General features: G+C 36.7%; 1 protein-coding gene across 1 annotated transcript; it reads left to right on the top strand.

Moving 5' to 3' along the window:
- Positions 1–1197: 1197 nt before the first annotated feature.
- Positions 1198–14113, top strand: LOC137389938 (uncharacterized). Its single transcript, XM_068076133.1, has 6 exons — positions 1198–1307; positions 5494–5648; positions 6719–7025; positions 8623–8716; positions 10870–11000; positions 13129–14113. The coding sequence occupies exons 3-6, from the start codon at positions 6749–6751 to the stop codon at positions 13791–13793; spliced, it is 1167 nt and encodes a 388-aa protein (XP_067932234.1). The 5' UTR covers positions 1198–1307; positions 5494–5648; positions 6719–6748; the 3' UTR covers positions 13794–14113.
- The last annotated feature ends 26 nt before the right edge of the window (positions 14114–14139 follow it).

Genomic DNA, 14139 nt, shown 5'->3' with positions numbered 1-14139 from the left:
AAGTAGTTTTCCTCTAAAAGAACTAACTGAATTAAATGAAAAATATGCCAATAGTGAGTGAGAATGGTAAAATATTCTGTTACAAATAAAAATGACAGCATGTTCAATATGTGACAGAGTTGCCCAAATGTGCCACAACATTATCGACAACTACAAAAATCATAATCAAAAATTATTTTTTTAATAATTTAACCACTTCTGAAGTTGTGACTTGAAATTTTTAAATGTGAAGCAAATTTAATATAACTATAGAAATGCCATAAAATTGCAAAAAGGTTACTAAAACAATAATTGCATATCTCATGGTAAAGAAATACAAAAAGTAAGAGCCAAGTACACCATACCAAGTACACCAATTGTATGTAGATATAAACTTTCATTCTCTTAGCTATATGTATTAAATTCCAAAATGTAGATTTGAATTTCTTGGTGGCTGAGCGGAATCGTACAATTAGAAACAGACATGTTTTTAACATAGCTTTGAAAGCTTGAAAACTATGCAAAATGCTTTAAAAAGTAAGAAAAACTAAGGCTTGCTAAACAAGTTTTGACAAATATAAGTACAGGCAAACAAACACTATTCTTTTGGCTACTATTTTGAAACAACTCAGACAAAATAAACCTACTAGCGTGAACTGTAAGCAATCTTATCATTCACTGGCGTTACTTGTAAAAATGAAAAACTGAAATCAGATTAATCTATTGTTAAAATATGAATAAAAACTATATATATTTTGAAGTTTGAACTCCGTTTTTTAAATGATCGTTTTAACAGAAAAAGACAAGTCTAAGTTGGCGTAATTCATCAAAAATCTCCACAAAAAGTCAGGCAGGAGCACTAAATATGGTTACAAAAGCTAATTATATATGTGCAAATACCAGATAGAAATTTATAAAAGTTTAATTAAAATAGCTTGATGCTGATGATGTTGTATGCACTGCCAAAGCGTTTGACTACATTAATTCAAAAAAAACTGCCAATAACATTATTTCGTTTACATAACGATGAGTTTTTGACCATTGGAGCTATAACGTTCCCCTAACGTTCAACAGTTGTACATGTAATACGAATCGCGATTCTTACGTTCATTTGACAAACATTAGTTTGTCTTTGATTCGCTATAAAATATCTTTTCTTGTATTACCAGCAAATACCTATTAAACGTGAGTTTACCTTGTTGGAATTACAGGCTATATTTCCGCTGCCGAAACGAGGATTTTTAGAGCGCCACTTACAGCTGGTGAATTGCCTAAGTACTATTCAAAAGGCTGTCATTACTGTATTACTCATAATACGTTTCACGAAAGTACGTTGATTCAAAGTTTATCATAACGGTGTTTGTTGTTCGCAGCACTGTTGCGTCACATGTTACTTTGCAGAGTTGTATTCATAAGTAATCTAACTTTTCAAGAAAGATAATATGAATAAGCTTTATACCTGGAATTATCGATGCTGTATTCTACAAGACTGCCTAACCCGTACCCATAAAATACAATTTTTAGCACCACATAACCTAGATTAAAATAATGCACCTGTAAAACTATAAGTGCTTTTCTAATTAACGTAGACGGGAACTAACATAGATAAAAAAATAAGTTTCTTGTACCTGCCGAATTGTCTAAGAACAAGTGTGTTGTTTACTAATGTTTAACAATTACAGCCGAGCTACAATTTAAAGCAGGGTTGGTTTGATATATATCGCTTGATATATATCATTGTTATATATCGCCGATAGATATGATATTTTTCAGTAAAAAAAAATCGATATTTTTGAAAAATATCCATGTTATTATTCCGTTTTCGCCTTACAACTATTGCTAACAGTCTAAAATGCTAAATAACACTTAAAATCGTCAAATACTTGCATAGGGGCCAATTAGGCTCACCCAACACAGACAAACAAAGACAGCCATACTAAGGAGGTGACATTGGCTAGACCAATTAATTAGTGTTTGAGTTGAGAAGTGTTTTTCAGATCTAAATTGTATTCCTTCATCCCAGTACTATCTCCCTAACCTGATTGTCTCATCGCATGTTAAACTGTTATATTTTATGGCCTTATTGGAAGACCAGCCTTTTGAAAACCCTTTGAACTTCATATTCCATGATTTTGAATTGAACAATCTGACACCCAGAAACAGAATTGTAAGCACATTACACTGACTCACTGAGATGACAGAGTAATTCACCTCATCATTTTCTGTAAAAATCTTACAATGAATAGCTTCAAAGGATTCTGGCTCAGTATAAAGTCTATAAATATGATGATACAGTATAACTCTGGCTGCTAATGTTGAGTGTGTGTTTTTATCATGTGCACTGGTTCACAGCAAGTTGAGAAATTGTCTCGGTGTGGTGAAGGTTGGCAACCCCGATGTTTGTTTACAATTACCTAAACTAGACAAGAGTAGGACATTAGAGCATGCTTGGACTATCATAGTGTGTATTTACAATTTGCACTATTTTGTTTGCACTTTGCATTCATGTCATGATTTCCAATCCAATGTTTGACGGACATTTTCATATTTATAAATATTATTATTTTCTAGGCTTACAATAAATAAAGTTTTTGGTATTAAACATTACTGACTGTTCCCATACAACCTATAAAGTACATCAATCACAATGTAAACACCATACAAGTTCAACCTAGCTTCAAATCTTTTTCAAAAATATTTGTTGAAGTACTGATTTTTATGCTATGAAACTTTGGTCGTAAAAACCTATACTTTATTTGACTAGCATCAGACCAAATAAGCCTTAGCTCATGACTCCTGCCAGCCGCTAATCCTGTCAGTGTTATGTTTTGTTCACATAGCCAATATGACTAACTAGATTACGTAAATACTCTCAAAAATGAGAGAAAATGCCAGTCTGTCTATTCATTTCTTATTAGTTACTGTTTTGTGCACGCTATCTCTGCCGACTTGCAAACTATAGTCAGTTTTTCAAATGAACGAAGTTTTGCTTGACACTACAAAATGTCAATTAGCAGTTTTACTTATTTTTTTTCATCAGACTTGGACATCTTTTTAAAACATGTATTTTAAAAGTCTTATTCTGAATATTAAAAAAACCATGCTTAATTTTAGATGCAACCTTGTGTTCATTAATTGGCACCAAGTTGTTTTTTGATTGATTAGCACATCATTGCCTTAAGATTCACAGATTCAAGGATTTGAATTCAAGATCTGGATTACCAATCTAATTCTAATTGAACCACGCATATTTTAAAGAGCTCTTTCTTTTGTTCGGCTAAAAACTCCCCTATGGGAGAACTTGAGCTTGTACAGATTATAGTTTACTTTATGTGATCACTAAGTGATAAGTAATCATAAAATATTTGTTCATGCTAAATAAAATGACTGATTATCGTTGTCTCAGTACTCAGTATTTCACTTAATATTGAGGAGTTAAAGGTGATGTTTACTGAGAAAATGGAGCTTTCTGTATATCAGCATAACACAACAGTGGGACACTCTGGCCACCCAAGTTACCACACATTGCTGGTTTTGTTACAAGATAAGGGGCAATACAAAATTCTGTGCGAAAACACATCGGTTTTTGGGTAATGCAACTCGGGTTAAAATTCTCAATAATATACAGGGGATTTTTTTGGGAATTCTAATCCGAGTTGCACCAACACGCACCAACCCTTGAGTAGCACCTTAGTTTATTTTTGGTGAACAAAGGTGAACTATTACGCATCACAACGTATGCGCGATATACAGTGTTTAAATACATCATGCATCACAACATATGCGGGGTGCATTTAAAGAATTCATGCAAGTGGGACCAGACTCATCGTTATTGGCTCTCTTTCTAAGTTCTGACGTTGTGTTTTGTGTGACACTTTATGAAATGCTTTAGTGAAATCTGTTGCCAGCGTGTTAAAATGGATACGAAAGTTGTTTAAATAGGTTCAATCCATAGCGGTGTATTTATTGAAATTCACTGCTTTGTTATTTTTCTTTAGCTGGTCACGTTTTAGTTACACCATGGTTATACTATGGTATGTCAGAGCAATAATTTGATTCGCAAATTTGAACAGCTTTTAAAAATACTGTGAGTTTCAATCACTTGGCTCAAGTCCAGTGTTCCATGATTATCTGAAATTACTGGTGGTGCAGGTGCTGTGCCACTTGCCCAAAATTTTACACTACCATGAAAAAACTCAATTTTTGGAATAATTTAAATATTTTGATAATTTCATTTTTGATCTACTTCCCACGAGATAGAACTATTTGTTTTATTGTGGAAGTTGTTTTGTGTAAGCAATGTCAATGTCTGCAGAGGCTGTGCTTGTTATAAAGAACGTTGTTGCACGAACGATGGTTGTACGGTCTTGGCTAGACATGTCAGAGACCAGTGCCGAGGGAACCTCAACAACTGAAGGCATTGCAGATAGCAATTTAAGGCTGCATGTCATTACTGTCACCACCAGTGACCATTTTGGGAATTGAACCCCCAGCCTGTTGCTTGCATGACAGGTGCTCTAGACCACAAGGCCACTGGAATTGCTACATAGTGGTTTGTACTCATACCAAGGAATTTACAGTCATGCTGTTGAATGAATAGAGCAATTGAGCAGAAAATTGAATTGTCTAAGATAAACCTTAAACTACATGTAGTGCATTCACAGATGTATTCAAAGGCCTCAAGGTCATCTGTGTAACTCTTAAAGGTTGACTTGCAACAAAATTCACATTACAGTTATTTGATATGAAAAGATTCACCATGTCGCATATAGGCCGTTGCATCGTATGTATCAAGTCATATCGCGGTCATACTTTTATTGTGGGTCGTCGTACGTGTCTTGGACTATACCACTTGTCAAAGCTACTAGAACCGTGCTCGCTAAAAAAAATTGGTTAGCCAATTAAAAGCGTTTCGTTAACGAATTCGGTGTGCATGCACAGCTCAGACGAATCTATGATATTCGGCAGAATAAATCTGTGAATTCTGTGAAATTCGTGGATTCGGTCAGATTGAACGAATAATTCGTTACGTGTGGCCGGACCTTTAGACATGGTGAATCTTTTGATACCAAATAACTGTAATGTGAATTTTGTTGCAAGTCAACTTTTAACAATTTTAACTTGTAGTCAGACATCTTGCGCATGAGCTATAGATAATAGTTTTTTTTTTAGTTAGTAGTGTGGCTAATTAGATCTCTCGTTTTTACATATGGTTGGGGAATGCTCTGCAGTTGTTCAGCATGTATTCTGTGATACATTTCAGTGTGAAATATTTTAGCCCTGTTAAGCAGGAAACAAGCTCATCATAAACTAAGGCCATTTAATCACTACCCGCTAATTTAGCATACTTTGTAAATTTAAGTTATACCTGTTATAGTTAGTTGACTTTGAAGACAATTTTAAAATTTCGAGATTCAGTCTGAAACGTTTCCTTTTGCAACACAACACAGTTGAGTTGACGTTTGATTTGTTCTAGCATATAGAATAATTATATTTCATTTGTTTTTGAAACAGGAAGCCGAGGACATTACCGCTAACTGCTGGAATCTTTAGCCCGGTTCACTATGAACACTATTCAAATTAAATTGCTGTCAGAGTGATCGGAAGTTTATGCACCAGCCTGGAAATATTTTACTGCGGAATATAGCGATTGCCAAGTGTTAGTTCCTGTGAGTTCAAGCATATTTCTTACTATCACGAAATGGACACGTGATGTGGCTCTTTAGAATCATGGCATGTAGTCATCTGTTCTAACGTTTTTGCTGCCACATATGCCACAGTTGCCATTTTCTAGCCTCATGTCTTGCACTAGATTTCTAAAGCACTCTGTTTGGTATAATCGCCTACATATTATTGTTATTATCATGTCTTAGAGTGTTTTGTTTGGAAGTAGCTAGTTCTATGAGTAGCTCTATTACATAAAGTTAGCTGTCACGTAAGTAGTCAAGTGGAACACTTAGAGTTACTTGTTTAATCTGGTACACTTTGCAGTCTGTAGCATGTTATTAAACTGGAGCATCGACTGGCCCTTTTTTTAGTAGACTAGGACAGCTCTGATTCTCTCACTCAACACGTAATATATTGTAATGCTAAGGAAAATGACAATAAGGATGCAAGGCATGCTGTTTTGTGTTGCTGGGTACCATTTTTTTCTGCTGAAGTCTTAGAACAGTTTGGTATATTTCTTTCATAAAAAATACACAAAATACAAATAGCATGATAAAAATGTCAAAAAAATTACTATTTTTTTCTGAAGTTGGAAAGTAGCTCCACCAGCTCCAGCCTCGCCGTGAGCAAACTGCAGATCCACTCAATAATATAGCTACCTTCTAGCTTCTGACTAACATTAATCTCTTGGCTGTTGTCATAGACGGAACTTTCTAATTAGCAGCCGAGATTATTCTGAAGAGTACCTCACTTTTTGCCAAATGGTTATTAAGTTTACCTACCAGAATTCTTTAGATATTTCTAGCAGAACTACACGTCTAGGCATGTAATTGTGCAATGGCTGTAGCCCTAAATCCAATCTAAATCGGAGAGGCAGCTCGTAGATAAATTCATAAATGGCATATAACTAATTATTTCAGAGCATATTAAAATATCGCTATCATATGATATGCGCGTTACACAAGAGAATTTGTGTGTTAGCTTTATGTTTTGTAGGGCCCACATTCGGATCATGTATAAATAATAAAAACTTTTAATAATTCATTAATTTACGCTTCTGACTGTTTTGTAGAAGCATTTTTGATGCCTTACACTGAGTCGTATGATGGAGGTGAGCTTGGATGAGAACCAGTTCGCTAGCCATGAGCTTTCTCCTCGCAAGAGAAAGCTCAAGCGTGACAGTACGCACAAAAAAACAAAAGGGCAGCGGAGACAGCCTTTAGCAGATGCTTCTGTGAAAGAGAATTCTGTGACAACTCCTTGTTCAACTGTTGTTAGCGCTGAGACGTGTGAGGACTACTGCGATGTACTCAGGAATAGTTCATCAAAGGAGCTATATGCAGCATTGATGCGAGATGTACTATCCAAAGCACCTGTTGGTTGGTTATCTTACCTTATTCGTTCATCAGCGTATTCTCGTGTTCAGCCAGTGTGGTTGAACAGGATGCACTAGCTTGTGAGCATTGATATGGGATAAGATAATGGAGAGTATTAAAACATAGGAAATAGTTTGGTTTCAGTTGTCTTCCAACCTCAGCCTACTATTAGCTACCTGCGGTATGTGTCTTAAAAAGGCTTTACGCAAGGTTTTACCAGTTTAGTTTTCGCATCGATTTGTCCATTCTTTGGCTATACTAAAACTAAATATACATATTTTTTAGAAGTTTTGCTTCCTATCAAACTGTTTAGGAATGTTGTTACAGCAGCGAAACACACTTTATTACTACTGGTGCGTTCGAGTCCTGTGCATCAAGAGTTATCGTCATATGTAAATTAGTATAAGTATAATTATATTGTGAACAAGCAAGATAATTATCAAGTGACACAGGGGTAGAGTGTGTGCCTTTGAATCTGAAGCCCCGTGTGCGAATCCTGTGCAAGACAACTTTTTCCTAACGCTGTCAGCGTGGCTTAAGACGAATGAACACGGCTTTTATTATAGTAAGGGTTGTTTGAGATTCTGTAAATAAAAGTATTAAGTTTGGTGTTAAAGTCCGAGCATTTTAATCAGTACTAGTAGTAAAGCCAGTGATGCCCAGGATCTCTTTTATTCTCAATCAGATAGCCAAGATGGTGTCTAAGAGGCTGGTTCTCAGAAACCAGACGGAGTTTTGTAACCAAATACTTTTAGCAACCTGACGGAAGGCACTGATCATATGCATGTGAAGTTTTGATGAAATCGACCGAAAAATGTGGAAACATATAAAGTTTTTACAAACTAACAGACAGACACGATGATGAGTGGGGTTTATTAATAGAGATTTGCGATGTATGATATGTGATAATCATATATAAATCTATAAAATCCAGCAAATGTTTCTGTCCATAGCCTTAACATTAAACTGAAATATCAATAGCCAGTCCCTAAAGCCTGGTTCACACTATATCGCAATATGTCCGCGTCGTTCTTTGCCGTTCATCGTCGGCTATGCGCACCAGGGACCGATAGCATCGATGAAGCAACGCGAATATGCCAGGAAAGTTTGCAGCTGTCGAACTTTTTCGATATTTCACCGAGCATCGACGACAGCTTGTACAATGTGCCCTATTTGGGCGATAGTAATTTAGTCGCGAATAGCGTGATTTATGTATTCCCGTTCATTATAGTTGCTGTGCGACAAAAATTTGATTTGAGCAAGCTAAAACAAAGAGGTTTCTTCGCAAAAAAGTTAAATAGAAAAATGAGAGCACTGTGTCACGGAGTATTCGCTGATGCATACGCGGATGGGCTTGTGATAGTGTGAACATTATCATCGACGATCATTAATGTATTGTACCATCAACACCGAGATACTGCGGTATGGTGTGAACCAGTTATTAGTCCTTTGTGCAATGTGTATAGCCTCAATTTCTGTTATAACCTGTTTACAGATAAATCACATCACACAGCTCTTTCAGACCATTGCATTGCTTATGATGTTATTGTGTTATACATGCGTATTCTCCGATAAAATATATTGCTGTCATGCGTTATAGGGACTTCAGTTGACAAGCTCAAGGAGCTAGTCGCAGACTATTTGAAGACTCATGATCAAGAAGCCCCTCAAACTCGTAAGAAAAATAAGAGGCGGTAAGTTAGGCTTTGTGATTGCGCCCCTGATACAGCAACGTCATTGTGACTGCTTGAAGATAGCTGAAGCCTATTTCCTGACCTTATCATTCTTCTCTTCACCGTTTCACTATTATAAAAATTAATTAAAAGCTAATGTTGTTTCTTGGTTTAATTCAACCTCACTCTGACCAGTTTTGTATCAGCTATCTATAAAAATCTCAGTTTGTGTGTGTGTAATTCGGTTTGTCCGGCTATAGCTATTAAAATATTGGAATGAAGAATATGTATTGCCGAAGATTTGGTCTCAGAATCTCCTGTTCGCCAGGCAAATATCTTACCAATTAAGCTACGCGATATTGATGGATTCATTGGGCGATATATGTCGCTATGCGGATGAAAATACGCATACCGCTCTGCGTATGGCATAACGTCATTTTATGTTTGCTCTCATGGCTCTTATTAGTAACTTACTCAAATTAGCCATTGGTAATGTGCCAGGCTAATGGCAAGTGGCAGGCAACTACATTACCTGTCACTGTTTATAAGCTGATTTTAATACCTGTGCAACGCCAGGCTTTCCGCTAATACAATGATATACGTGAATTGACACCAGATGTAAAGGAATAAAGGCGCGTTCACACCCAGATGATTTATTGGAGTTGCTTCCAAGCCGACAAGATCTCTTCTGTGTAACACGAGAAACAGTTGTAAAATGTCTCTGTCCCAGTTGCTAACATAAGATCAGTGAAGTACTGCATACTGTGTGTTCGTTTTTGATGTCCGTCATCGAGGGAATACAAAATTGAATTGGCCAATCATATCTCAAAATGTAGATATAGCCAAAAAGACAAGCAGATTAGCCTGTCTTGACAAACTGTTGTTTTTGCGGAGTTGTCCCCCGTCGAGCGGGTGAGCAACAACAGCTTGTCACAAGACGTACTGCACCTGATGCATCAGCTGCACTTATAGGGAGTTGTTCTCTTCCGTCTACGCGGCTTGGTTGCGATGTTATGTCGGTCGCTCCATTGGTAATCATAACGAAATTCACGCAAAAATTTATGTAGAAAAATTAAGATAAGAACGTTTAACTGGCGACCCCTCTCTGCAGTAAACTTTATTAGAATTTGAGAACTTAGGCAACAACAGCGACTAAACATGTCGTTATTTGTGCGCTCAGACAGTTTTATTTCTATTTTTGTATCAGTCAGTTTTATTTGTTCTTATGGATTTTATTTTAAGTTTTTTTTATTTTCAAGTTTTACTAAAGTTTATCACAGAGACTGGTCTTTGGTTAAACGTTGTAATCTTTTTTTTTACATAAATTTTTGCGTGAAATCCGTTATGATTACCAATGGAGCGACCGACATAACATCGCGGCCAAGCTGGGTAGACGGAAGAGAACAACTCCCTATAAGTGCAGCTGATGCATCAGGTGCAGTACGTCTTGTGACAAGCTGTTGTTGCTCGCCCGCTCGACGGGGGACAACTCCGCAAAAAAACAACAGTTTGTCAAGACAGGCTACAAGCAGATGGAATGGATATCGATGTTGTATTTCATTGGTTAAAAAGGGCGACCTATTTAGTATAGTCAGAGTTTGAGTTTGTTTGGTGTAAAGTCTTTGTAAAAACGTATTTCAAATCATAAACAAACTAGAAGCCATTCCAACTCTTTCAGCGGAAACACAACTCTAACAAATCATTGTAGTGTAAATGTACCTTAAGAAATCCACCTTTTTAAATTCTTGCTGCAGCATAGTGCTTAGAATTTTGCATCGAACAGCCTATGTAACAACTTGATCTGATTCAGAGCAGCATGTTTACTGTCTTGCACATAATTAATATAAACACAGCATGTATGTATAATAATACAGTCAAACTTCAATTTACAATCACCTCATATTTTTCTACATACGATTACGACGTGGACTTTGATTAAATATTTTTTTGTACAAATAGGGGTAATTTTCAACAGATGATGTTTGCAGTTTTTCGAAACAGCAGTTTGTACCATGGTTGTGAAAAAGCGGTAGAACTTGAAAATAAAATTTGAAAACTATCAAAAATTATGTAAGTTATCTTGTCACGGTTTTATAACTTGTATTAACTCTGTGTCACCCAACCTATGGAGCACTGATCCTACACTTATCTCACTTCCTGTTGTCTTGTTGTAGCATCAGTCGCGTTGATCAAGAAGTAATTGCTGCTGGCTTTTTTGCCTCCCCATCACCTCGAAAAGATGTGGTAGTTCTCAGGAGATCATTGAGGTTACGGAACTCTCTCCACTCGGACAATGCATCTCTTGGTAAACATGTCATACACTGCACTGTGATGGTACTAAAAAGTTTTCTGGGTCTGTCAGCTATGTCCATCGAATAACTGATTAACAATTGTAATTCGTCTGTTGGCCTCTAAACAGCAAGGAGGAATAGTAATTATTCGTTGTAAAATGAGCCAGCAAACACAATCAGAAGGCAGAAAACCAGATTTGACATACATGTAGATGTCTAACTGTTCATCTAATGGAAGGGTTTTTGAAATTTGCTCAAAATATCTGTTCCCTGACATGTTGCGAAAATGCTTTGGGATTCTTTGGTCAGAATACATTCGGTTACAATCAGTGTGTAGCGAAGTCGTATTTGCTAGTGTGGAGCTACCCCCCACCCCTGAGCTTTGATTGGTCATATTGCAGTGTCATTAGTTGCCTACTGGGTAAACTCTCAAACAAGATATTTTGATATTTTTAGTTCAAAATAATCATTCATTATGGTTATCGATAAACTATCGTTTATATAAAGGTAGAAATGTCAAATGATTGTATCGACCAATACTCATGTGCATAAGTGTCCATATGTGTATTTAGAACCCAATATCTTGTTTCACTCACCAAACTTAAGTTAGGTAATGATTGCCTGTCACAGTGCCCACTATTCTGCATTGTTGATTTGGTAGAGAGATAGAAAGCGCATGTGCGTGCTCTACGGTTGTATGTCTGTCCTGTCACCTTTCTGGGAATCAAACTCAACCTGTTGTTTCCAGGTCAAGCGCTGTAGACCATTCGGCTGCTCATATCATTCTATTAGAGCTAGTGATTATAATGGTGATGTTATTAGAATGACAATTATATTAACGTTTTGAGTTACGAACTAGAAACAGCTGACCGAATACTCGGGTCACTTACATAGTGAATTCAGCAGGTCTGTGTTGGTCTATAATATTATTGCTTGTAAGTTAGTAAGTGTCGAGTTGTATGAGTTTGTTTACTACACCAACTCATGACTTTGTATGGGCTCGCAACTCCTTACTTTCTGATTCTTTTTATCGCTGAAGTAAGGTTAGGTTACGGTAGAACCTTGCATTATGAATCTAAACAGGGATCAGACTGAACGAGTGTTACCAATTACCTATATTACAAAGCAATTGTTCGCTTTGAAATTTAGATAAAAAAATCTGTTCCAACAGGATCGTATGTCACTGCAGCGACTGATCATTGCTACTACCGCATACATGCGTTTTTACTCATCGTACGAGACAAAACTTCTCACAGCTAGCAAAGGGTATTGTTCGTACAATGAGTAACTCGTACTTCAAGGCTTTATTGCGCTAGCAGACATCAGTATCAATCATGTTCAGCAACCGACTTATCCAATGCACAGCGATTGTCTCCTCTGCAACTTTTTGTGCTTCAAATATCACATTAAACCTAAATCACTTACACGAAGCATTCATTGACTGAAAATTGTTGCTACAAACTGCACAATTTCTGACAATAATGCTTGGCTGTGCTTTTGCGGTGGCTTTCTATCCCTTATTCAGGATGACACACATCCGGTCACTCCCTGTGTACTTTGTACATGACAATTCTCAACTAACTCATCATCATGCCTCTTGTCTTATGTTGTCTATTCACAGGTGCCTTTGTATTGGTATGCTCTCAGTAGAAAACAACTAGTTTATATGACTTATTTTGTACTTCTTTGGCTGCCCAGCTTTACCGATTCAGATAAGAAATTATCTCTATGTAGCCCTGGAATAAAGCCTGCAGAATGTTTTAGCTATGAAAAGTCTATGCACGAGTTTTCTTGTCAGCAAGATTTGGCTTGTAGATTTATACATGTGTTGAAATAAATGCTAGAATGGCCTTAGCGAAAGATTATGCCAGCTCTTTGTATGCAAACTCTTTTATGCCAACTATTTTAAAAGAAAATAAGTACATGCTTTAAAAATTAGGAGAAACCTTTTACATATACCAACTTGCTTACAACAACTCTAGTGGTGTGATTATAACTACCAGTACGTACTCCAATACCTGCTAGTAGTGTTGGTGACTGACCATTCACAGAAATATTGCATTGTACATAACTTTTCTCATATCATGGCTAAATTATGTAGGCTGTTGTATGTCACATATTTTGTTGCATTTTTTTTTACAGTCGATAAACGGAAAATATCGAAGCTTGATAGCCGTAAGGATACAGGTTCATCCACAGAGTGTCATAAAACGAAATTGGATCTGTCAACTTGCAGCAGTATAGGTGAATCAGACACATGCACTTACAGCAACGAACTAGCTTTAGACCAACCCGCAAATGAGGATGAAAAAGCAATATATGATGCTGAAACATTGACGACATTCTCTGATGTGCAAACTATGGCCGACACAGAGAGTTTGTCACATGAAGAATGCCTGTTGGAAGAGGAGGACAACTCTCCTAATCTTAACACAACTTTTACTATAATTGATACAGAGGACAGCAGAGAGGATGGCGAGTCCGAATGGGAAATCACTCCCTATATTGAGAGCTTGTATAAGAATAGAGTCCATTTTGTTAAGCCTGATCCGAAAACATTCAGCACTATATATGAAGAACCAAAAATATGCCGTGGATACGAAATCATATTCTCCAAAACGCAGGAGTATCGATCATTTAACTTTTGTGATGGCTGTTGGTACCACGTGCCAGAGACAAAGCTTAAACAAAGGGTAAGTAAAGGAAAAAAGAATGGCTGGAGAAAGTCGAGATATCCGACAGTTACGGATGAGGTTGTGAAAGCAGCTCTCGAAAAATTAGAAATAACAATGGCTGGGTTTAGTTGATATCACGTTTGTAACTTTTACCTATCTCTTGGCTATTTGAAACCATGGTTATAGCTGTTTCTTGTTTTATATATTATATTAGTACCTGTTGACATTGCATTTCAGTTACACACCTTCCAAGGCTGCATTGGCAACCCTATAAAATGCCAATATTGCCCAATGCAGCCCTCAAAGGTGTGCAATTACTCTACCCTCGCACTTTACTGTAAGTACCATAATGTCATGTGAATTCAAAGCCCTAGACATGTGTAGATGATCGGATACGAGACATTTCAGTTCATTACTACATTTTCATTATTATACAAATTCTCAATAGCTGTCTTGTTTAATCTTTTTGGTAGGACAG

The sequence above is a fragment of the Watersipora subatra genome, chromosome 3 (genome assembly GCF_963576615.1).
Source record: "Watersipora subatra chromosome 3, tzWatSuba1.1, whole genome shotgun sequence".
NCBI classification, from domain to species: Eukaryota; Metazoa; Bryozoa; class Gymnolaemata; order Cheilostomatida; family Watersiporidae; genus Watersipora; species Watersipora subatra.
The sequence above is the reverse complement of the archived record's forward strand: the minus strand, read 5'-3'. Positions and strand labels throughout refer to the sequence as shown.

Coding starts and splice junctions, on each gene's coding strand:
- LOC137389938 (XM_068076133.1), top strand. CDS start 6,749: ATGATGGAGGTGAGCTTGGATGAGAACCAGTTCGCTAGCCATGAGCTT. Junction 7,026..8,622: donor ACTATCCAAAGCACCTGTTG/GTTGGTTATCTT, acceptor CATGCGTTATAG/GGACTTCAGTTGACAAGCTC. Junction 11,001..13,128: donor CTCGGACAATGCATCTCTTG/GTAAACATGTCA, acceptor TTTTTTTTACAG/TCGATAAACGGAAAATATCG.